General features: G+C 35.4%; 1 protein-coding gene across 1 annotated transcript in view; it reads right to left on the reverse strand.

The window, feature by feature from the left end:
- The window catches only part of LOC128867683 (protein kinase C, brain isozyme-like), a 99,233-nt gene extending 85,808 nt beyond the window's left edge, over positions 1 to 13,425 (reverse strand). The window contains exons 1-2 of the mRNA XM_054109123.1: positions 13,112 to 13,425; positions 2,911 to 4,463 (exon numbers count right to left, since the gene is read on the reverse strand). Coding sequence (XP_053965098.1) covers positions 2,911 to 3,107 — 197 coding nt within the window. The 5' untranslated portion in view covers positions 3,108 to 4,463; positions 13,112 to 13,425. The remainder of the gene's footprint in view (positions 1 to 2,910; positions 4,464 to 13,111) is intronic.
- Between the last annotated feature and the right edge of the window lie 13,268 nt (positions 13,426 to 26,693).

A 26,693-nucleotide genomic window follows, 5' to 3' on the forward strand; every position in this document is an offset into this window, starting at 1 on the left:
GTTTTTTAGGAACAACGTTTTTATGGCAGAAATACAATCGAAGGAGGTTTGCCATTGCCTACAGAGGAGTGGCCATTAGAAAAAATGACTATTAGAAACAGATGTGTCTCTCAAATAGGGTTTCAAGTCAAGAGATTTGAACCTGTGCACTTCCGAATGGTAGTGTCAGCACCAACAAATTTAGCTACAACCACGGTAGCCACAGGCATTAAATTTATATTTCAATTTCCATTCGTTAAAGTAAATTTGTCATATCTAAAGGGAATTTCGTACATATCGTATTCTTGATATGTAGTAAATTGCACCTTGAAATGGGCAAAGCTAGTCAAAAATCACACCGCCTTTACATACAAAGGTGGTTTTACTCGTTGCCAAAACAGCCAATTTTTTATGATTAATACTGAAAATGTGTGAAAAGTTGTATTTTTTATGTTATTTGCTCAGGTCGTTAAAAAAACTAAAAGGCTTTAACCCCTTCAAAAATTTATTAAAGTGCTCCACTTTAGTGAGTCAGATTAAGTGAGATGATTGTCCTCTACAGGAGACGGGTGCACTTAAACGATTATTTTAAGGGGGTAGTATGGTTAATTCGGTGTAAAACAAGCATATTTTTCGAAATTTTTTTTGTCGACACAGTTGATTTATTCAAAATTTTAAAATTACTTCATTATAAAGTCATATTTAAAGAATATTGTGTGAAATTTTCATTGATTTTTATGAAGAAATGAGTTGGTGGCAGCGAATCTTCGCGGACGTCTCATAAAAAAGTTTTATTGCGGTGTCCCTCAGAACTCATTACTGGATCAACTAAAATCAAAAAACCAAATTGATTTCATCAGCTAATAAAGTTTCGCAGGTAACAACGTTGAATTTTTTTTTTTTTTTTTTTTTTTAATTTTTTAAAGCGCTTTGAAGTCAAAACACCGATTTTTCATAAAAAAAACTTGAAAACTTTGTTGTTTTAAAATATGACAAAATTAAAAAAAAAAAAAAACTCGACGTCATTACCTCGTGAATAAAGTAAAGAAACAAAAAAACCAAATTTGAAAAGAATCGGTGCAGTAGATATGAATCTACAGTGGACACCGACCGTTAAAAAAAAGTGTGAGAAAAACGCGTTTAAAGATTTTCGGCAGCGTGAAATCCGGTTGGAGAGGTAGATACTTAATCCTTTGTGTCTTTGTCAATTTTACTCTAATGCACTTCAAACTTTCACACAATAATCTTAAGATGTTATAGAATAATTTAAAAAAAAAAAAAAAAAAAAAATGAAAAAAAAAAAAAAAAAAATACCAAACTACCCCCTTAAGCTGTGGCTTGTGCTAGAACCGAATAAAGGAGTTGTGGAAGGCCAGAGTATGCGAATAAAGGCAATATTTGAATGGTGGAGGATTTTAAATAATAGAAAATTTTCACAGGCCATTAGTATCCAGAACTAATGGCTTTTCAGGGGTGGCTAAAAGGAAAGAGTAGAAATACCTGATGCCGGGATAATTCATTCATTATCTTCCACATCGTAGATGGAACTCGATTTTAAGCTGAATCTCACTTTATAGAGAGTTAGGTCCATTCTGACCTTTATAAGCTTTCTTTATAATAATGTTCCATAACGTGGAGGCAGATGGACCTACTGCATGTTAGTGTACTTGCCCATTGGTTGCTTATCTGGCTTCAGGCCCACCTAGCTAAAAGCAGACCACAGGTAGCCTTACTTTCTCTCTGCACGAAGAAAACACGTATTTATATGTCTGCCCAGCCAACTGGTTAGTCATGTAGCTTCTTGAGGTAACGAGATTCTCAGATGCAACTGTAAGAGCTTTGACTGCAATTTGCCTATAAGAATACACTTATTAGCTCCTTAAAGGATATAACATTAATGAGCAGCCAAATGAGTGCCTCCTTGTTAGTGGTTATCTCCACTTTGAAAGTATAGCAATGATATGGAAGCCTAGATTTAAGATCCAGGTGGAATATTCTTCCACGAAAATATCCATCCAACTTTGAGGGTCTGGAGAACGTCCCAAAAGCGGATCTGCCAGCTCTGCTTACATTCGTCAAAATCGCTGTCATCCTACATGATGCCTACTTTCAGTGTTCATGTTCATTTAATTTGGTATCGCTAGGAACCAAAAGGTCTATACGTGGCTTATTGCCAACCAGGCTAACCTAACCTAACCTATCCATTCAACTTAGCACCATACGTGCACGGTCTCACTGGGACCTACTTCCAGATGATGTGTGAATGCGGGATGGTGCAATGGTGAGGTTCCACCCTATATGTAATAAGAGTAGAAAAGGGCACGTTTGGGCTTAACGTAGGGTTTTTAGTGAAAAGTGACAGATTTATTCAACAACTGAAGAGAAACCAGAGAATTAGTATTGAAGTCACCGAAAGTTGAGCTTTTTATGAAATTTTTTCCCGTGAGTAAAGAAATGCGGCTTACTTGAACTTAAAGCGCACGCGGGTTATATAATTATATATTAGCTTTTGTCTGAACTTAGGTTTCCGCTATACTAATTTTAGGAAGCGTTCAGTTATTGTATGCTATCTGTCGATAAGTGCTAGGTAGTACATGGCGTATGATGAACATAAAACTAGTTTTCAACACAAATGAGTCTTCGAATATTTCCCGAATTGTTACTTGGTTTTATTTTACTTATTAATTTATATTTTTTTGTGCTAAGTAAGCAATAGTTAATTTTTTTTGAATTCAAGTTTCTTCTAAGCAATAACTTATTCCTTATTACATTATATTTGAACAATTTCTACATACTAACAACTCACCATGGTGTTTGGCTGAGCTCCTCCTCCTATTTGTGGTGTGCGTTATAGGAGGAGGAGCTCGGCCAAACACCTAACAGAAGTGTACGCGCCAATTATTTATTTTTTATTTATTTTTAACAACTCACCATATGAAGTCCTTGCAATGCGAGCAAAATGTAGGCTGCTTGAAGAAACGCGGTATAAAGCAATGATCCTTAACCGCAAATACGTTTTTCTTCTTTAGTGCGCCCTTACGTAGGCGAGACTTCATTTTATTCTCACTACCGCCAGCTTCCTCCTGCAGCAACTGCTGATCGCCATTGTTGTCTTGCGTCTCGGACATGATGGCAAATTGGTGTTTAGGTGGTGTTAAAGGTGGTTGTTACTATTGTAGTTTTGAGTTTAAGTTTCAAGTGTTTACTTTGCACTTAAAATTTAAAAAGTTGCTATACTAGAGTATGGTTTTTTTTATTGAATTTGTGAGTACGCGTAATGTCAGTTATTAATCCATTAAATTTGTTGCTGCGATAAACTGATTTTTTTTCTCAAAATGGTGAGTTGAATTTTATGGCGTTTCTTCTTATTTTGTTTTTTGGCGTTTTTTTTTGTAATATTTTGTATTCAACGCAAGAATTTTTTGGCTTTTAAAATTCTTTTTTTTCAAACATTTTTGTATATTTTCTTAAATTCTAAGCTTTATTTTTGCAACATCCAGATTTTTAGATTAAAAAAAACTTTTTTTCACTTCATAGCTTTTATAAGATTTTTTATGACTTTTATAATGTGCTGTATTTTAACTTCTTCACGCTGAAAACTTGCTTCACAACTATATACAGCAGTTTTTTTTTTTTTATTTATTTTTCAGTTAACATTTCATTTTGATTTATTTTTAGTTATTAATTACGGAGATTGCCACTTTCAACACATCTTCAACACTCTCGCTCGCTATTCCTAATTGTTTTATTTAAACTAGGTTTTATGACACACCTTCAGCTATTCGCAATCTTTCCTCCACTAAATATCGTCACTCACACACAGACAGCTATATTTATTCAATCGATTTTATTGCCCATCGATTTTTTTATGTATTTCCTTTTATTTCCCTCACAATGTTTATTTTTATTGTTTTTTTCACAACTTTTTTCGCAATTTTCCTTACCTTTGTTTACTTAGCCATTTTACTCGCACTCTGCAACGCTTGGTTACAGTATTGTATACAAATCACTTTGGCATATTTTATTATTATTGTTTAATTCATTTGACTGCGAATATTGGCAATATTCTTTTTTATTTTAATAAATTTTTTTTTTTTTTTTGATTTCAACCAAATTTTTCTGTGAAATATCACACAATTTTTTCTTTGTAGCTTCTGCGTTGCGTAGGAGTTATTGTTGACTGCCTATAGCTGTTTAAGCTGCCGTATACTTGTGTGTGTTTTGATGTATGTGTTGGAGTGATGGTATTTGCTCAATATATGCGGATATCGCACAGCTGTAATTTTGGAATTTTTAACGCATGTTTTTTTATTTTTTTGTTCTTATTTTACAGTATTTTATGTTTGCTTTTGGTTTTTTTTCTTTTATTGTTATTTTGCTTTTACTTGGCCTTCTGTTTTGTAGGTTGTATTTGCTTTTATCGGTGTTTAATTGCCCTTTACTTTTTTAGTACGCAACATCTGGCTGAAATTAAATAAATTTACCTGAAAGTAAAATCATTTCAAAATAAGTAAATTAAATAACAAAATCGAGTGACTTATGAACGTATTTGTTTTTTGTATTTAATGAAATAAAACAATATTTCTTTTTTAAATAAAAGGATTTGACTTTTGATGAGCAACAAGAAAATCTAGGCCATAAACAAACAAGCAAAAAAAAGAAAATAATAGTAGGTATTAAGAAAACTTTACTGTTCCATTTTTTTCAAAATTTTTATATTTACTTATTTTTTTCATATTTTTTATGAAGTTCTGAAGTATTTCAAAGTTACAAACTATTACATAAGGGCACCCATACCATCTCTTTGCACAAAGAAATCACCCCATGAGATTTCTGCTTAGCCAACTGGGTAATAATGGAACTTTTTGAGGTAGCGAAATATTTAAATGCAACGGCAATGACTTTGGCTACCTCCTGACAGAATATATTTTTACCTTTTTAAGGACTGAATAGTTCAATGACTCAATGACTACCTTCTTGATAGTAGCTAGCGCCGCTTCGAAAGTATAGGAATGATACGGAAGTCTAGACTAAAGTTATAAGGGGAGTTTTCAGTCAGAATGTACTCTGCCAACCTTTCCCTCCTACTTTCACATCAAAAGAAAGAAGAAGATTTTCAACAGTATAACAGATGCTTACTGTTTTACTTCGCAGCAGAAGAAAATATGCCAACGTCAAATTTAAAAAAAAAAAAATGATTCTTGATGATACTTCAAGAATTTTTTTCTCCTAAAAAACATTTCCCGACAGCAGATAAGGCATCAAATCAACCAATTTTGGTGGCAAATGAATTATAATATCGTGAAATTTTTCTTTCCGCGAATTTCGTTTGCAAAAACTTAATTACTCGTAGGCTGTTTAGGCATAGGCACCGCTTTGTTGAAAAAACATATCGTCGTTGTCAAAGGATCAAATGTTTTTGCTGGTATGTTGATACAACTGCCCTCTATAGTACCACAGAGTTTGAGTGTGATCTGTCAATTAACTTGGTTTTGGCATTTAATTATATGAGTAAACCGCAGGTGTGCTCTGCGATTTTCACTATGGATAAAAATATGGAACATAGAATTTGCCTGTTTTTTGAACGGAATTTCGTTTGCCGAATCATTGAAAATGTTGCAGAAAACCTACGGCGAGTGCTCTTTATCAAATACAAGGGTCCATGAGTGCTATAAGGCTTTTGCAAAGAGCCTAGAAGTCATGGAAGATTTGACCTGATTTGGTCGCCCATCAACGTCTTCAACGGATGAAAACGTTGACAAAGGAAATTATGCTGGAAAACTATCATTAAAGTTTGAGGGAGGTAGCTCGTATCTCACGAATCAATTCGCAATATTTTACACCATCAATTGGGCATGATGCGCATACTTTCAAAAAATTCATCGGAAGAAGGTGGCCGAAGACATGCTTGAGCAAATGAATTCGGACCCAACGGTTATCAAACGCATCATAACAAGTGACGAGATGTGCGTATATGAGTCTGACATGCAAACTAGACAACAGGCGGCTGAATTGCGCTATCCACCGAAACCCAAAACACCACATAAAAATCGGTGAAAAATGAAAGTCATGCTACTCGTTTTCTTTGATTATCGTGGAGTTGTGCACTCGAAATTCTTTCCAAATGGTTCTACGGTAAAGAATATTGTTTGGAAATGATGCGGCGTGTGAGAGTGAATGTGCGTAGGAAACGGTCTAATTTGTGGAAAGAAAACTCATGGATCGTGCACCATGATAACGCAACGTCTGACAAGGCTCATATTGTGAACACCTTTTTGACCAAAAAATCGACAAATATCCTCGAACAACAACCGTATTCACCGGATTTAGCCCCCTGTGACATTTTCCTTTACGCAAAACTTAAATTGCAGCTTCGCGAACGCCACTTTGAGTCAATGGAAGCCATTACGGAGAACTCGCTGAATGAGCTGAAGAAGATCTCTCCAAACGCATTTAAAAGGTGCTTTGATGACTGCACTAATCATTGGGCAAGGTGTATTGCTTCGAATGGAGCCTATTTTGAAGGCGGAAAAATAAATTTTGATGATTAAACCATTATTTCGCGTTTATTGAAAAATCCCTAGGGTACTCTTTTGACAGAATGTAAGTTTGATAAGAAAAAAACCGAGAAATGAAAAATGGATGGTTTTGATCTTCAATCTTCTTCATTTTTTAGAAATTTGTTAAACATATTTTTCTCCTTTTTCCACCCTATAAATAATGACTTATATATACATATATGTGAGTGATATATTTGAAGAATTTAAATATCAAGGCACATGCATTTTTTTATTTATTTATTTTGAAAGGTAAGGTTTACATGATAAACCAGTACTGTAGCTCGTCAACAGACTTGAGTAAGCATTGAGCTTACGCTTTGTGCGGCAATGCCTGCTTCTGCTAAAATATCCTATTGGCTTAAGCGGCGGCCACTTCCAGCTAGTGAGAGCAATAAATGCATGCTGCAGAGTCTCAAAATTTTAGTATTACTTGTATAAGCACAAATAATCTTTGCATTTTACCTTGAGGCATTGGAAAGAACATTTATCTAAATTTCTGCCGTTGTGTGTGATTGAGTGCCTCTACCCATAGCAAGGATTGATAATATATATTAATACCTTACTGTGTGAATCTAAATAGCTTCTCTGCTAAATGGAGGCAAGAAGAGAGTAAACAAATGTAAGTGTTACGCAATTATAAAAGCAAAATCTAGACATTTGAGGTGTATTATTAAAATGCCGCGTGGCAGACAACTTATAGAATTGGAAAAAGGTAACATTTTAGCCTTTGCTTTCTAAAAAAAGTCATCTCGAGAAATGGGCCGTCTAATAGGAAGAAGCGGTTCTTCCGTTGATTACAAAACGAGACGGAAAACCTTCGTTCATTATAATATACAGGGTGAACGATATGAAGTATGGGAGTTACTAAAAAACTAGGTTTTTGAACTTAATGGATATTTGAATTTTTTTTAAATTTTCAACAAAAAAGATTTTAGTACTTCGAAAATGTTGACAAAAATTTATTAGAAGGAATGTATAAGTTTTCGAAAAAGTTATGGATATTCTGATTTTTATCTTTTAATTTTGTTTATTAAATTTCCAACAAATAAAAAAATGTCAGTACTTCAAGAAAAGTGTCCATAAAATTTGTTGGAAAAAATGTGTAGTTTTTCGAAAAAGTTAAGGATCTTTTGATTTTTCCTTTTAAATTTCAACAAAAAACCAAAAAATTTCAGTACTTCGAGAAAAGTCGACAAAAAATTTATTGAATTTTACCTTTTGAACTATTTTTTTTAATTTTCAAAACAAAAAAAACAAGGTGACAAAAGGTTGACAAATTTTGTTAGAAAAAAAGTATAATTTTTCGAAAAAGTTATAGGATTTTTTGAATTTTAACTCTCGGTTTGTTTTTAGTTTTCAACAAAAAAAAAAAAAAAAAAAAATTAGTACTTCGATAAAAGTCGACACTTTTCAGAAAGGCAAATATAATAAATTATAAATTCCTGACCTTCGCCTCTCAGCAGCAAAAATTAAATGTTGCACCCAATTTTTTTAACCTGCATTTTGTAGATGCATTGAAAAATACTTAACATATGTAGACCATTTTGGAATATGGTAGGCAAAATAAATAAAATAGCTTTTCAAAAACGTATAGGTTTTTCAAATTTTGCCAATTAATGAAAATAAATTTAACTTAGATGGGCCAGATGGATTTAGTAAGCATTGGCGAGCTTTGCGTTTAGAGCCAAGATCATTAAAAAAAAAAAAAATTTGTTTGCGGTGGTTACCTGATAGTGTGAAGGGCTGGGAATATACTTGGAAAAGTCAGTGCCCCCTTTCCATCAACACGCACTAGACCCGAAGAGAATATGAGCTTATTTTCGAATAAATTACTACCATTCCTCAATGTGTATTCTGTCGAAAATCTTGTTTTCCAGCAAAATAATGCGGCCTGTCATTCATCTCATGCCACCTTGAGTTGGTGTGTTGAACAATGTTATTCCCTTTCTAGAGTGGCCATCAATTTTTCGAGAGATCCATATCATGGGGAACGTGAGAGGGATTTATGGAAGAAATAAACTGTACTCCACAAAGAAATAGTTGAAAGAGGCCATTCTTCAATCCTTGGACTCGCGTAGCACGCCACTAGTCCAAAAGTTACTTGATTCAACGCCGAATAGGATTTTTAAAGTTCTTAAAAAGAAATGAAATACCAGACATAACGCGCGTGAGTAAATAACAGATATTTTAAATAATCTCCACACTTTTTTCTCTTAACACTTTTGCCCAAAAAATGCATGTAAAAATATTTTCTCTAACACTAAGTAAAAAAGGTAAGTAAGATAATTCTTCGTTTATAATTATAAAACCGACTGTATAAAGAGACGCAGAGTTCATTTTCTGCTTGCTTTTCAAATGACTATCTCTGCGAAAAATGCACTTTGGATTACTGCTCTGCCACTTAGTTTTCATACAGACTCACTTGGAGCGCTTCCGATTTAGAGACATGTAAGGATAGCATTGAGACCACAAGTAGTCTATGTAGTGACGAAATGAATTAGTTTTAACAGCGGTCCGCCTAAGCAAACCTAATTCAGTAACCACAATTACATGCCTGGCATATACACAATTGTCTAAATCATGAACAATACCGAATATTTCTGCTCTGAAGACGAAAATAATTGTTTTACCAAATTAATTAAAATTCCTTAATATAAATATTTTTATTTTTGTTATACTTTATTTTTCTTTACTTCCACACATTTATATATATATATGTATATATATTCACATACGCTTATCGGGCTTTGAAAACCACAAATCGTACGCTACTGGCTTAGAGTCCCTTCTCTCATTTTCGAGTATCAACAAGTTACGTATACGCACCGCACGCCAACGCTCCCCTAACTAAATACACACAAGTAGATATGCGAGTAAATACACTTCTGAACGACGGTTGAGCGACAAGCGTGGATGCACGCGCTACTGGGAGTAATAGTAAATGTACAACAATAACAAATCTTAAGCGAAAAGCACACAACAAAAATAAAATAATCAATATGATAATATCAGTAATGCCACAAGGGTGCTAACACTCTAACGGCTATTGTTTACCACAGTGTGGGCGCTTCGAAATGCGAGTGGCGGTACAACGTAAAATTGCGTAGGTGTTGCTCTGTTGGTTTTTGTGGCGACGGTCACGGTTGCTACTGCACGCGCCTTTTTATATTATGTGACTTTAAAGTGGCAAGTTGTGACTTTTTTCAAGAGTTTTGCCTTTGTTTACAGTTATTTTGTTTTATTTTATTTATTTTTGTTGTTTTATTGTGCCAATTTCTAATGGGGTGAGTGTATAAGCGCAAAGTGAAAACCGGTTGAGAAAGAATTTCGTTGGACAGGTACGTAGAAAAGGTTCTTAAGCTGCAAACACTAAAAGAGATGTGTGAAATAAAATTGAGCTAATGGAATTTAAAGGCAAGACAAGGCACTTCAGCTATTTCAGAATTAACTCGTAATATTTTAGTTAATTTTAATTAATTTTAATAGGAATATGAATAAGTTCGTGCGGTTTTTTTCGAAATTTGAAACTTTATTGACGTAAAATGGTTACAAATTTAATATTCAAAATATTGTCCATCGCTTACTACTACTTTTTCCCATCTTTCTGGCAATTCACGGATTCCCTTTGTGAAAAATTCGGTCGGTTTTGCCGCAATCCACGAATCGATCCATTTTTTGACTTCATCGTAATTACGGAAGTGCTGGTCAGCCAGGCCATGTTGCATCGATCGGAAGAGATAGTAATCGGATGGCGCAAGGTCTGGACTATACGGCGGGTGGGGTAGGACATCCCATTTGAGCGTTTCTAAGTATGTTTTGACCACTTGTGCAACATGTGGCCGAGCATTGTCATGTTGCAAAATAACTTTGTCGTGTCTATCGGCGTATTGCGGCCGTTTTTCTCGCAGTGCCCGGCTCAAACGCATCAATTGTCGTCGGTAGACATCCCCCGTAATCGTTTCATTCGGTTTCAGTAGCTTATAATACACAACACCCAGCTGGTCCCACCAGATACACAGCATAACCTTCAGGCCATGAATATTCTGCGCCGACGTCGATGTTGAAGCATGGCCAGGGTATCCATACGTTGCCCGACGTTTTGGATTGTCGCAATGGACCCACTTTTCATCGCCAGTCACAATTCGATGCAAAAAACCCTTTCTTTTGTGCCGTTGAAGCAGTTGTTCGCATGCCATAAAACGGCGTTCAACGTCTCTTGGCTTCAATTCATACGGCACCCAATGGCCTACCTTTCGGATCATTCCCATGGCTTTTAAACGTTTGGAAATGGTTGATTGATCAACTCCCAAAGTTTTTGCAACCTCTTCTTGCGTTTGAGCCGGATCTTGATCGAGCAATTCCTCCAATTCGGTATCCATGAACTTTGGCGGCGCACCCTCGCGTTCTTCGTCTTCCAAGCCAAAATCACCACTTTTAAAGCGTGCAAACCACTTCTGGCACGTTCGCTCAGATAGAGCATGCTCACCATAAACTTCCACCAAGATACGATGACTTTCGGCTGCTTTTTTCTTCATATTAAAATAATGAAGAAGAATTCCCCGCAAAAACACATTATTTGGCACGAAATTCGACATTTTCAAGTGTGGTAAAAATATTGTTGTTTACGCTTCAAATAAAAAACTTATACTGACGTTTGTGCCTTACGACAGTAGCTCTCCAATGAATGTTTGGAAATGTGGATCGATGGAATAATAATCAAGTTACGCCATCTGTTGTAAAACCGCACGAACTTATTCATAGTCCTATTAGTTGATTTCCAATTTTTATCTTAGTGCGTGTGTGGCCTTTTTATTTATAATCGGCGTGCACCTTCTTTGTAAGGTGTTTGGCTGAGCTCCCCTTCCTATTTGTGGAGTGTATCTTTATGTTGTTTTGCAAATGGAGGGGCCACAGTTTTAAGCCGGCTCCGAATGGCTGACAAATTTTTATGAGAAGCCTTATCTTGGTAGGACGGAACTCGGACGTGTGCTCTTTTTTGTTGGGGGATGGTCGCTTCCGGAATTTGTTTTATTTGGTTTCCAACTCAGTAATATATAACTGAGTATTACGAGTATTTACAGGGCCGTAGAGAGCATATCCGGGCCCCGGGGGAAAATTGCAAATGTGGGTCCTTTTCAATTATGTTTAATTTATATAAGTACGTATAATCTCGAGTCCGGGCCCCTCTGAGAACTTCGGACCCGGGGTAAAATGTCCCCGATCCACCCCCTCTCGTTGGACCTGATTATTTACATATCTTACATACCGTAGTAGATAGTCGACTTAAATTAGAATGAACTTTTTTTATTGAATTTTTTTAAATAATCTACATTTTTATTCACTGTCGTAAATTCTGATTTCGATTTATAGAAGAAATTAATATTAGGATTGTTTACTGGAGGGAGCTGGCATAAAAATGAAACAAAGCTATTTGTATGCTCAAACTTATTTATTGAATTTAAGCCACAGATTCATACAATCACTGACATACATATCTGAAGTTGTGGTATACCCTTCGAGTTATGTCCTTTACTACTCACAGTTTCTCAACGAGACCCAATTATTTAAAAGAACCTAAGTTGGTAGTGGGCTATGTGCTGACTATATGTTTTTTTGTTCCTATCAGACCAAGATTTAGGAGATTTTCGACTCTTCTTCTCGCCTCATCACAGTTCAGCACCATGACTGATAATATCTCTATGGATGCGACGCAGAATTAGACAATACTCCAAGCCTGTGTACCTGCCTTCACAGTCTGTAGTGACTTGTGAGAATGCCCGAAAGCGTTCTTTATTTGTTCTCAGGGAGATTTATAAATTTTAAATATCTTAAGATTCTACATTCCCAATAAGAACTTTCCTGGCACAGCACCTCGGTTTAATACCAGTTTAAAAGACTTAACCTTCTTCTTTCTACGCTCTTTTTTCAGATTTACTTTCATCATGCTTTGTGGCACCACCAGAAATGGCTCAGATTCTATGAGTTTTGATCGAGTAACAGTCATGCGTAAGCAGGTCTGGATTCAGCAGCGTTCAAGGTATATTTTTTTATTCTGGTTCCACCTTTTTTATTTAAATCTAGTTTTTTTCTGTTATAGTCCACTCAGCCTTTTCTGGCTGCTGGAACACTTTACTTATTTGAAAATTTTAACATATCGATTATCTTTCTACCTTCTGACTATAAATGTTTTCTTAAATTTGTTAACCAAAATTCAAAATAATCCTTTTCTTCTACAAAAAATTTGGTATAAAATACAATTTTCTCTTCCATCAAATCACCAAAAATTGCACAAAGTTCACATGCAGTGCCGGCGGTATACCAATCAGTGTCACACTGGCCATATGCAAAATAAATTTTATATTTTCCCGCACAAATTCCCACACCCCTACACACAAACTGGTCTTTGGCAAAAATATTTAACAAAAAAATCAAAAAAAATCGAATGCATTGTGTGGCGCGCTTCCCAGTCGGCCTGTCAACGACACACAGCCAGCCAGTGGCTGCGAGCAAAAAATAAGCGAACAAGCGAATGAATTCAATTCAGTAAATCTGCTAATAAAGTTTTCACTTACACAAGCGCAAAGCCGCTAATCGCTTTGTTGAATGTATATTTGTTATTGTTTTTGTTTTTTGTGTTCTTAGCTAAACACCTATTTTTTAGATAATTTTATTTATTTATTTTCTTTTAATGATTTATTTATTTCCTTTTACGTATTTTTTACAAATTTTTTTTTCAATTTGTCCAATTCCTCAAATTGCTACTTAGCTGTTTTTAAGTTTTATTGAATTTATTTTTCTTTCACTTTAATATCCGATTGACGCCCGCGTTCAGGTCAACACACGTCCGCAACGCTCAACAACCCGATACTTTGTGAAAAATGCCAAGCACCAGCTGCTGGCAGCTATGCGAGCGATTTTGCTCGGTCCACTCGAGCAGTCCAGCAGTGGTGAGCTACGTTATCCAATTCACGGGTTTGTGTTAGTGCATGTGGTGAATTTCTCAACTAAGCAACTAGTGTGTAAAATGATTATGTGGCTTCTCTACTCTTGCCACAGTTGGCTGCTTTTGGATATTTGCAGCTTTACGAATTTTGTTGCAAAAAAAAAGAAAATAAGTACATAAATAAAAACAAAACAAAAATGAAGTAAACATTATTGGCATTGCGCTTTATACTTTTGCCACTTGCCGCCACATCTCGCGCTGCTGCTCGTGTCAAGAGTGTTTTGGTTTGCCAACATCCATCAGTTGGCATTCTCACTATTTTCTCGCGCTCATTGCAACACTTGTGGCATTCAGGAGGGCATGAGCTTTTGCTGACATTTTTCTCTTAGCTAATTCTTCAGCGATGTGATTTTAAGCAAATTTGGTTTTTGTCATGCTTGGGGAAAAGAAATTAATAATAATGCTTTGAATTACTTTCTAAATTAAATTTAAGTCCAGATAGCTGACAAAATATTTTACCGCCAATATTAAGTCCAAGAAAATCTAATAAAACGAACAAAAAAAATATTTTATTATTTCATAATTTTTACCTGCAATATTTACACCACAAAAAAAATTAATTAGAATTCTTAAAAAAAAATTTTCATTACTAAAATGTTCATTTCTTTTATTTCCACAATTAAGGTAAGCAAAAATTAAATTAAAAAAATTTAATTAAAAAATGCTCATAGCTTCTCTTTTCAATATTAAAGCAAAATAAATTATTAAATTTTAATAAAATAAATATTTATAAATAATTATTAAAAACAAAGCATTTTTTCATCACTAGAATTTCCATATCTTTTCTCTCTAATACTAAGTCCAAGAAAAACTATTGTTTTTTAATTTATTTTAATTAGATTTTATTTTTTCTTCTGTAATAAAATGTTCACATTTTTCATTTCCAATATTAAGACCAAGAAAAATTAAAACAAAATTTAGTTAAAAAAAACTTAATAAAAAAAGAAATATATTTTGAAGAAATATTTAGTTCCAATATTAGACCAAAAAACTTAATTAAAAAACAACAAAAAATAATTAGAAATGTTCCAATATTAAGTTCAGGAAAAACTGAAACAAAAAATTATTTAAAAAAATACACTTTTCTTTTACATTACTAAAACGTCCATACATTTCCTTTCCAATACTAAGTCCAAGAAAAAGTAAACTTTTTTTAATTTATTTTAATTACATTTTCCTTTTTCTTCATTAATAAAATGTTCATATTTTTTATTTCCAATATTAAGACTACGGAAACTTAAATTAAAAAAATTTTTTATTCAAAACTTTAATTCAAAAAAAGTTGTTTCTAATATTAAAACCAAGCAAATTAAATAAAAATAATTTTCTTAAAATAAAATTAGTTTAAAATTTATTTTTTATTATCTGACTAGCAAACCCGGCCCGCTTCGCTGGGCACACTAAAATAGAATAGATATGGTTTAGAACAGAAAATATATGGTTTTCATATTATTAATTTCTTTATTCTTTATTCAAGCGCTTTGGCATAAACAATATTTTTTGTTTTTCTATTTGTTTTTGAGTAAATATAAAATATAAATTGAAAATCAGGAAACAAGAAGATTGTTTTTAAATTTCAAATCAACGCATATGAATAAACAATCGTCTTTTTTCCTGATCATCCATGCATTTTTCGTTTCAATTTATATGTTTTATTAAGCATTGGAGCTTTTTTAACAATTATAATTACATTTATATTTTTCAAAAAAAAAAACGAAAAAAAAATTTTTTTCCACGAACACATAATTTCATTCGGATTTCACATTAAATTCTCAAATTTCGTAAGAAATTATTCACTGTTCCAAAATCCACTCCAAAAAAATTCACAAACAATTTTTACATGTTGCACTTACGTTTTTTCCTTATGGCATCCAAATCAGAAAGAAATATTGACACATTGTAACTCACACTGTCAATTTGACAGTTCAGTTCTGCCCCAAGCGTTAAAAAAGTAAGCGACATTATGGCTGGTTCAAAAGAACTCTGTACCCGTTGCCAGTGCTCCGAATTACAACCAAACTTTACGAAACCCATTTTCAATACTTACTTAACAATGTGTGTAAGTTTGGTTTAATTCGGTGCAAAGACACGGCGGGTCCACGTTTTGGCATATATTTCGAGACCCTAGTCATCAATAGGTATGAAAATTACTCCGTATTAAAGCACTTATCAACAGCTTCCATTTGATACCCATATTGTACATACACAACCAAAGGTTACCCGGGTCCACGTTTTGACCTATATCTCGAGCCACAGCATTCACCAACAGCTTTCATTTGATACCCATATTGTACATACACGTCCGAAGGTTACCCGGGTCCACGTTTTGACCTATATCTCGAGACCATATCTACCAATAGGTATTCAAACTATACGGAAATCATCTTCAATACCTACTTAACAATGTGTGTAAGTTTGGTTTAATTCGGTTCAAAGACACGGCGGGTCCACGTTTTGGTATATATTTCCAGACCCTAGTCATCAATGGGTATGAAAATTACCCCGTATTAAAGCACTTATCAACAGCTTTCATTTGATATCCATATTGTACATACACAACCAAAGGTTACCCGGGTCCACGTTTTGACCTATATCTCGAGACCCTAGTCACGGAGCGGCATGAAAAATACTCTGTATTAAAGCATTCACCAACAGCTTCAATTTGATATCCATATTGTACAAACACATTCTAGGGTCCACGTTTTGGTCTCTATCTCGAGACCCTAGTCACGGAGCGGCATGAAAAATACTCTGGACTAAAGCATTCACCAACAGCTTCCATTTGATACCCATATTGTACATACACATCCGAAGGTTACCCGGGTCCACGTTTTGACCTATATCTTGAGCTCTATTTCCAAAATAAAATATAATCCATGTTACTCGTGGATGATGTAGCTTTCGAATGGTGAAAGAATTTTTAAAATCGGTCCAGTAGTTTTTGAGCCTATTCATTACAAACAAACAAAGTTTTCCTCTTTATAATATTAGTATAGATATTCATAACTTTTATTCCCACTATTTAGACCAAAAAACATTTAATTCCAAAAAACAAAATGATTAAGAAATGATCCAATATTAAGGAGAAGAAAAGTTTAATTTTTTTATATTTATTTTTATTACATATATTTTCTTTTTTCTTCAGTAGTGAAAAGTAGTAAAAAAAAATTTTTTTTAGTTGACAAACTTTTATTAAAACAATATAATTTTTTTCATTAGCATAATGCACCATAATTTTTATTGTCAATGTTGGGACCAAAAAGATTTGACTACTAAAGAAAAACATAATCACAAAAATGTTCCAATATTATTAGTCCAAGAAAAACTAAGTATTTTTAATTTAATTTAAATCCAAGAAACTTGAAATACCACAAAAAAAAAACATGAATTAAGATTTAAAAATTTTTTTTGTTGGTAAAATCCAAGGAATATCAAATAAGAAAAAAAATACAATTGGTTTTCTCCAAATACCAAAATATTCAACTTATAATATTATTTTTTTTTTAACTTTTTCAATTTATTTCTTATTAAACTCAAGACAACAAATGAATCATATTTCAGAAAAAAATGTGTACTACTATTTTAGACACATACTTGGATCACTTACCGATCTGCGTAGCGATTTTCAACGATATTCAGTCTTAAAGTTAGTCATATAAAGAAATATTCTGAGATTAGAAAAAATATTATAGCATATATTTTCTTTATATCCGGGCTACTAATACGTATAGCTTTAAAAATTAAAGTTCCCAAAATAATTTTCTTAAATTGTAAATAGTTGAGTACAATTTTTTTTTTTTTAATTAAAATTTTTCAATTTTTTCATGTCGAATGAAATCATATATAAGTGTACGCCACTCAAATTTGTTCAGAAAATATTTCCATAATTATTGAATTTGTCTTTCTCTTTTGCATTCCCAGCATTTTTGCGAAAAAGAGCGTCACTTCTCTTTTCACCTTTTTTGTGCGCTCGAACGCTAAGGGTTGCATTCTCCACAACCCCGGAACAATATATATTAACAATTGTCTACCTTTCTCTCTCGCTCGCTCCACACGTACCCACGACTATGCGCTCACGTTCGCTTACTCTCATAAACTCACCACAGCCCCTTACAGGCGACACCCTAATAACCTATTAACGCCCAATAATAAACATACAAGTCTCGGGAAGTGTGTAGTGCTTATATATGGATTTGTTTGCTATGTATGTATGTGTGTATGTATGCATGCTTGCTGGTATGCATGTAAATATTAACAGTCCTAGTGCAGTAGCACTCATTTGCCTACTGCGTCCAAGTCAATGGCCTTCTTCTTCTCAATCATACTGCTGCTGTAGCAGCTGCTATTTCCTCATTTGCTGTTCTACAGGGTTATATGCATATTCTCGCTCTTCTTCATCACCTCCCTCTTCTTGTTCTTTTTCTTCTTGTTCTTTAGCTGCTTTGGCACACTTGTTTGCTTTCTGAACGGAGTATTTACCAACTCGTATGCGGCGTGTAATTTAGTAACAATGTTTGTTTGCACGTATACATATGTACATTCACCATATATACCATGTGTGCATGTGTGTGTGCGTTTGCTGGAATGCAAATACTGTTCTCCCTATTTGCATGTTGGTACGCAGACATTGCAACAGCCACCACTACCTGCTGGCTAGAAGCACTACCTATTTGCATGAGCAAAAGAAAACCAACGAAAAAACTCAACAAGTCAGGAATACTTGCGGTCAGTGTTTTATGCAACAAGCGCACAATTATACAAATATATACACACTTGTCGATGTAAATATGTATAGGTACATATGAATATTCATTTTAAGGGCACTGTAAAGTTGCTGGCACTTTTCCTACTGACTCTGATAGCGAGTACATTTTTTATTCACTTTTGCTGGCTATTTTCAGTTGCAGTGGCTGCTGTTCCCCGTCATTTCGTTTTGCTCCGGCTGCAGTTGTTGCTTTTATTAGTGCAACATCTACTTCAGGCTTCGGCTGCTTTGAAATACAATCATTCATTCAGCCACTCATTCAGTCGTTTATCATGTCAAGGCCTTCAGTGCTGGTTGCTGCGGATTTCGCAGGCTGCAAGGTAGAATAAATGACTATATGTAAGTGCTAGTGTATGTACGATCGTTCACTGTTATGCTGCCTATGATTGATAAACGCGGTTGCACGCAGGATTTGTGCCTGAATTTAAATATGATAATCTACTAAATGGTATATTTTCAATCATTTCTTCTTGCTTTTGATGTTTCTGAGAAATGAGAAAATATTGGAAATAAAAATAAAAGATGGTAATTTTATCTGTCAATATTATAGTTAAACGACGCAATAATGAGAAAGCCTGCCTGTAGTCATGACCTGCTGTCTGTTTCTTTAATGGATTTCAGTTTAAGAGAGAAGATAAGCTAGAAGACCACAATAGATAATTTATTTCGTTAGATGTCAGACCAAACGCTCCTTTTTGTCTAGAGCAAAGGTCTGAAGTAGAGGCAGAGTAAATGAATAGAATTTTATTGCCATAAATGCCGATACTTTGAAAACGAATAATGGCATACGGACAATGGAAGTCCATGTCCGAGATTTCTTTGAATGACAAATAAGCAATGAACAAAAACTATTGAGCAACGACGATGGATTAATTACCACCGCTTAGTGACTTCTAGTGGCGAGTATTGGGTATTGATTTTAACTCAGTACTACTCCACTTGTCTACCAATAACTCACTATTGCCTAATTATTACCGACTAAAGGCTTGTAAAGGCGGCTGCCGTAGCCGAATGGGTTGGTGCGTGACTACCATTCGCAATTCACAGAGAGAACGTCGGTTCGAATCTCGGTGAAAACACCAAAATTAAGAAACACATTTTGCTAATAGTCGGTCGCCCCTCGGCAGGCAATGGCAAACCTCCGAGTGTATTTCTGCCATGAAAAAGCTCATAAAAATATCTGCCGTTCGGAGTCGGCTTAAAACTGTAGGTCCCTCCATTTGTGGAACAACATCAAGACGCACACCACACATAGGAGGAGGAGCTCGGCCAAACACCCAAAAAGGGTGTACGCGCCAATTATATATATATATATATAAAGGCTTGTAACCAATGACTTTTAAAACTCTAGCAATGCTGGCTACTTCTTACTGATCAATCTTTACTGCACCACATGGAAAGTAACCGCGACAATCACGAGGTGCCTGCAAATTTTTGCCAACCACTTCCTGTCACATATTTTGCGAATTTTATGGACCCATGCAATAGCCTATTCGGACCCGCTAAAAACAGGTAACCAGCTTGACGTGACGACTGAAATTCGAAAAAAGAGATGGGAGTCGATGGGACATATATATATATATATATATGGGACATAGGTATATACCCAAATTTATTTCTCCGCTTCATAGTGAACTATAGGGCCACATAGGGCATACGCTTAGGAAAAATGGTGACAATGTTGTTAGGCAAGCCCTACGTTGGAAGCTCTTCCAACAGCCTATCTGAGGAATGGGTAGGTCATGTACCATCTGGGGATGCTCAACACTAGCTGAAATTAACTCTCTTGGTTTAACATAGAATGAGCTGGGATATATAGCTCAAAACCGTGTGCTTTGGCGAAGATACTTAGTTGACGCTTTATGTTCCAATAGGAGTTAAAGGAAAAAAATTAAAGTAATAATACTTTATTTTTTGTTTTCTTTGCTGGGTGAGATGTGCTCAAAATGCCTTCGCACTTACAGCGACCGTCGTTTACTGCGTTTAGTGGTGTGGCCATTAAAATAATCGCTCCTCTCCTTCTAGGGAGACACACTTCCCGTACTACTTCCTGCATTACTTAGGGAGTGTCCAGAAGGAAGCCATTCCAGAAGAAGACATCCATAAAGGACCAATTTGATTCACCCACGTCTATGTCCACCGTATTTGTAGCTAGCTTTCATGCTATTGGCTCGTCTTCTTGTGCATCTGTCTGTGAAGTTTCGCCTTGTACGTAGTCTTCGATGTATCTCTTTACCATGTTCCAGCTATCCTCACTTTCAGGCATTTTGCTGACTATGTTGCTCGATACGATGTCACCAATCTACTTCCTCAGAGCTTCTATCTCTTTAAGCCCTTTCACACAACTCAAAAATAATAATATAATAATAATAATGATTTCTGCATAATGACAATTGGCGCGAGCCTTTGCATCAAGGACTCCAATAACTTTTGACGAATCCAACAGTTGCCATAGGAAATAATTAAAGTCAACTGGCATTTCACAATGATTATAAGCCAATGACTAATGACTAACGACTAATGACTAATGACTAATGACTAGTGACCATTGAGCCTTAAACTGATCAATGCTTCTGAAATTTGACTACTAACTAGTGACCAATTTCCAGTCTTAAAGACTTATACCCAATGACCCTTAGATAATAAGTGCTGATCAATATTTCTTTGAAAATTTCTGCTGACTAATGACAATTTTTTAATGATAATTGTGACTACTTATCAAGGATCGTAATGACCTTTGCCAAATGAACCATTAACTACCGGAAAATTATTACTTTCCATATGCGCCTGAGCAATTATATTAAACCAATGACTAGTAACTTGTGGCTAAGGACCCTTAGGAAATGACTACTAATCAATATTTCCTAAGAAATTACTACTGACCAATGATTTTTGCTATTGACGACAATCTACTAGTGACTACTGCTCGATATCTCTTGCCTACTGACTATTGACCAAGGACTATTGACAAATTACACTGATCCATATTAGATGTAAATGAGTACTGACAAATATTTCTTCAGATAAGGCTACTGACTAGTAACGAACTCACACTTGCTAGCGACTACCAACCTATGATCCTTAGATGCTGTCCACTTCAGTGCTTCTTTTGACATGAGCATTGGGTAATGACTATTTACCAATTCCTAATGGTTAATGGTTAATGACTACTGGCTAAGGAGCGCTGATGAATTAAAAATTACGAACATTGGTAATTGAAAATTTGTGCCTTTGAATAAATTACTATGTTTGTTAAAAAAATTTTGCTTGTAAAAAAACTATGTTGATAGGTAGGTGAAATGGTTGAAGTACCACTCTGGTACCCCCAAGTAGCACTAAAGCGCCGTTTTGAAACCATTATGAGCAGGAAGATATATACTGCCTGCGATATGCAATACAGATGATTGATGGGACTTAGGTTGGCGCACTTCCCCAGGCAGTCGAAGAAAGGAGCACCTAGTGACCTGAATCGTCTAGCTACCAAACCCGAACATTTAAAGAGAAAGTGCGCAACATTATCCTTCCCTGAAAGGTCCGCACAGCTTCTGAAATGGGGATAAAATAGTAAACCTAGCTTTTCTGCGTGCGTGCCGATCGTCCAATGACCGGTAAATACCCGCCTACTAATTTGGAAATTGAAAAACGTGGAGTTCACAGAACTTTTTGAGCTCACCATTTATTGTATTGAGGCCAAAGTATTTATGAAATAGCACATGAAGGAATGAAACTCCATGAGTTTCCTGAGAAATAAGTTGTGCCATCCCCCTTTAGCAACAGTCAGGTGGATGCCGCTGACCAGGTAGGAGATCTCTGAGACCAATTCAGTTCCCTTCCTGGCAAGCTCATAAGCAATTTCATTTCCATCTATGTTCCTATGTTCTGTAACACAGATCAAAAAAATGTTACCTGCACACCCAAGAGATTTGATCTCCCCTTTACAGGTGTTTACTAGCTCCGTTCTGCACCATGGCGTCGTCAGAGCCTTGATCGCGGCTTGACTATAGGAAAAAATGTTAGTATCTCCCTCGTATTTTGCATGTCTGCAGGATCGCAAAGACTTCTAACTGATAAACACTAAAAGTATTCCCCTCGGCAGGCAATGGCAAACCTCCGAGTGTATTTCTGCCTTGAAAAAGCTCCTCATAAAAATATCTGCCGTTCGGAGTCGGCTTGAAACTTTAGGTCCCTCCATTTGTGTACCAACATCAAGACGCACACCACAAATAGGAGGAGGAGCTCGGCCAAACACCTAACAGAAGTGTACGCGCCAATTGTTTATTTTTTTTTTATTCGTCAATTCAAAGGACATAGATAAATTGGCTGATTGAAAAAAAAGTCCCTATCCCGACTCTTGATTCCTGGAGCCGTAAGTGAGGACAGACGTGCCAGCCTGGGTGCAGATTTTCTCATCGCTCCAATCCTTCCTACATAGAAATATTGCCCCACCCGACCCTCAAACCCTAGTTTGCGGATAGTGAGTTTTGTCCGAAGTTCAGAGAAATAGGTATGTTGATAACGCCTAGTAAAAATATTGGTGCCTCTATTGCATAGGTGTGGACATCCTTATTTCACTAATAATTCTTTTATTTCAAAGAAATGAGATGCACTTACTAAGAGTTATTTCAAGGGCTCTTGTGACGAGGAAGTTTAGCATCAACTGCTGTGCTAGAACTCCGGTTTCTGCATAGTTCTTCTATTTGAGAGTTTTTTGTGACAGAGTTTTTCGAGCTTTTTATCCTTCCTAATTTTCATCGCATAGATAAGCGTAAAAGAGTGGAAAATTTGTTTTTATCTGCCAGTACGGCTTTGGCCGGCTCGGTTCTTACTTGACAAGGGATTGGTGGATTGGCACATTGTCATTGGCGGACACAGGCCTACACAGGTAAGAGCTTTGGGAGCACGAAACGCATATCTGCTAGAACTTATAATATAGAAAGAAAATACTTTAAATCGCTCCGAAGAAATTGTCTGCGTGTGTCATTGGTGCATGTGATAGATATCAATTCTTAATACATCTTAAATGATGAGGGTCATATTATTCGAGAGTGCAATTTACAAAAATGCAGTCCAGCGTGTTTCCTACCTAAAGAAATTCATTTTTATATGGAATAAAGGCAAAAAACGATCAGCTAAAAGGAAAGATACATTAAAAATCAAAGCGATTTTTCCGCAAAAAAAATCACCTATATCCAGTTTTGCTCACCAGTGTCTTTATTTTCCCATACATTAAACGCCGATTTCTTAATCTTGTAAAACCATTTAACTGCCGCAGCCAGTTGTGAATCATCTATGCCATATGCATCCTTACTTCTCTGTAACTCCATTCAATCAATCAATAATTTTACTGCCAAAAATTTTCATTATGCAATACCAAAAAATACGAATTTCTCATGCAACAGAGCGAGTTCACTTATTTAGTTGTTACTTTCGTTAAATTGCGTACTGCCTCTCAGCCCATTAGTGTGTCTACCTTCCAGCATCTTGTGGAATATTTCGTAATCGTCGGCGTTAAAAATCTCGTTTTCGCTCATTTAGCGACGCGACACACATCTCACATAATGAGCCACTTAATGAGCAGCTGGCCGGTGAATTTGAAGGCAAAACGTTTCCAAGCGCGTGTCATATACTCGTTCATACGTGCATGAGTTAAACCACAATCGCTGCCGTTTCTTGACCAGTTTAACAATAATACTAAAATAAATATGTATGTATGTACGTATGAATAACGGTGGTTTGCTAAGTAAGTACTTAGTGGCTACAATTGGGCTGGCTGGTTGGCTGGCTGGTTGGCTGGCTGGTTGGCTGGCCGGTTGGCTCTGAGTTGTGGCGCTGTCAGCAGCGTCATTTAGCGCTTAAACGTTTTTGCAATGACTTGGATTTTTAAACTTCACTAAATGTAATAAACTACGGTGGTTCGAGACTTCGGCATGGATGAGGAAAAAATTTAGGGAAATAGAAATGTTTTTTGATATGTAAAGATGCTCTTTCTTAGCTTTCTTAATGCAAGTGTCATCTATCGAATTTATTATAAAAGTACCAAATATTGACTATTTACCTATCTATTTTTAAATTTTAATTGTTTCTTCACGAAAATATAGTTCATTCTCCTATGAAAGCCATATAAAACCTAGTTTCAATCTTTGTGCAAATGAAAAAAAATATTACTGAATTATCATCAAAGTCTTAAAATTTTTAATCAGAATTTTTGGGAAATATTTGTATACGCTGTTTCAAAGCCCATTAAATTTTAGTCCAAAAAGTATAATTTCGAAGTCACTCAAAATTTTCGTTTTGCATTTACTTCATATAAAAAATGTCGTGATTTCGTTACTGGAGAAAATGCGCAAAACTTTTAGGAGGAAAAATTATCAAAATTTCAAACTAGTACTTTATTATGATACAACTTATAAGGCTATAAAATTCTACACCTAAACTTTTTTTCAAACTCCTTCTTCCTCTGAATTGGCGTGATTTTGGCCGAGCTCGACAAAGCCCGCCTGTTGTTTCTTTCTCGTTCTAAATGGCGCCAGTTGGATACACCAAGTCAAGCCAAGTCCTTCTCCACCTGATCTTTCCCACGTAAAGGAGGCCTGCCTCTTCCTTTGCTACCACCAGTTGGTACCGCATCGAATACTTTCGGAACCGCTGCATTTGTATCAATTCGGCGAATATGACCTAGCCCGCGGGAACCGCTGGATCATTATGCGCTGTGCTAAGTCTATGTCAACGTAGAGCTTATACAGCTCATTGTCCCATCGCCTGCGGCACTCGCCATCACCAACGTGCAAAGGCTCAAAAATCTTCTGCAGAATCTTTCTTTCAAACACTTCAAGGGATGCCTCGTCGGATGTTGTCATCATCCAAGTTTCTGCGCCATACAATAGGATGGGGCATGATGAGAAACTTATGAAGTGTTAGTTTTGTTTGTCATTGTTGAGGACTTTACTACTTAAAACAAACCCTTTTATCAAAAACGTTGAGAGTTTTGCTAAAACTTTTCGCATTTTTATAAATCTTGCATAAAGTTTGAACCCAATATTATTATTGCATTGATTAGAGAATGAACTAAGCATATTTTAATAATAATTTTTGAGAGCAACAGTGTTCCAAAGTGGTGAATAGCCAGATTAAGCGGCGAGACAAATTTGGGCTAATCATGGATACAATCGTTTCAAATATCGATAAAAAAAATAAAAAAAGTAGCTCATAATCTTTAGCTAAAATGTAATTCGTAATGTAATAAAATTTTTCATAATTATATTTCTCATAAATAAATAAATTGGACAAATGCCAAGAAACTGATATAAGTTATTTTTCTGACTTTTTCATTTTATTTCAATAGACTTTTTTATTGATTTTTTTATTATCTAAAAATTATGGTATAAGTCTACTAAAAATTTTAATTTTACAAAAATGCTTTTTATACTAAAAAAATTATTTTATTCCCTCCCCCCCCCCCCCCCTAACCGAGATCTTGACTATAGATTTTGGTGCAAAATATTAATTCGTTTCGAGAATTTAATGAGAGATTCGATTTTCAGGTTCGAGAATACTGAAAGATTGTCAATTGTTGGAGAGCCAATAAGAGCGAGTCGACTTCTGGCTAGACCGGGACAACTGCACAGCAAAGTCTGCTCGATACTTCCTCATCTTCGTCCTCGCAGTATATGCACAGGTCGTTTTGAGGAACCCCGAGCCGACGTGCGTGAGTGCCCAAAAGGCAGTGGCCGGTGATAAGAGATATTATATGCCTTAGTTCGTGTTTCGAAAGACTTATAAGGGTTTTTGTCTGTTTCAGATTGTAGGATGGCCAGATTTGTCTGGTGGTAACGCAAGTAGTTTCCACTCGCTACCCTCGATCAGCAATGCTGTGAAATTCTCGATCAATGATCATTTTACATGTTGAGAGCGGCATGTGGATTGTGGGTAAGTTACTAACATTTGATTGCGCAGCTCCAGCTCTCGCGAGCTCATCAGCTTTGCAGTTACCTTCGAATACACTGTGACCCGGTATCCAGATAACTTGGACAGAATTCTGAACACTTATCTCGTTAAGAGAAAAAAGACAGGATCGAACCACATCTGAGTGGGTATAAGATGAGCTGAGTGCTCGGAATTGGAAAAGATTCCAAATCCCACTTTATCGTCTGGTTTTGAACCATCTCTATATATAATCAGATCGATTTCGGTAAGATTTGTCTTCCATTCTTCCCTGGTTGGGAGTGAGATATTATTATTACTATTGTATTACATTTTTAAGGTATAAGTCTCCTCACGTTTTTTATTTTAAAAAACTGCTTTTTATACCAGAAAATTACTTTTTTTACTGTCATAAATTCATGTTCTTCATTATTGTTTTTATTACAATATATTTTTTATTTATTAT

The sequence above is a fragment of the Anastrepha ludens genome, chromosome 6 (assembly GCF_028408465.1).
Source record: "Anastrepha ludens isolate Willacy chromosome 6, idAnaLude1.1, whole genome shotgun sequence".
NCBI classification, from domain to species: domain Eukaryota; kingdom Metazoa; phylum Arthropoda; class Insecta; order Diptera; family Tephritidae; genus Anastrepha; species Anastrepha ludens.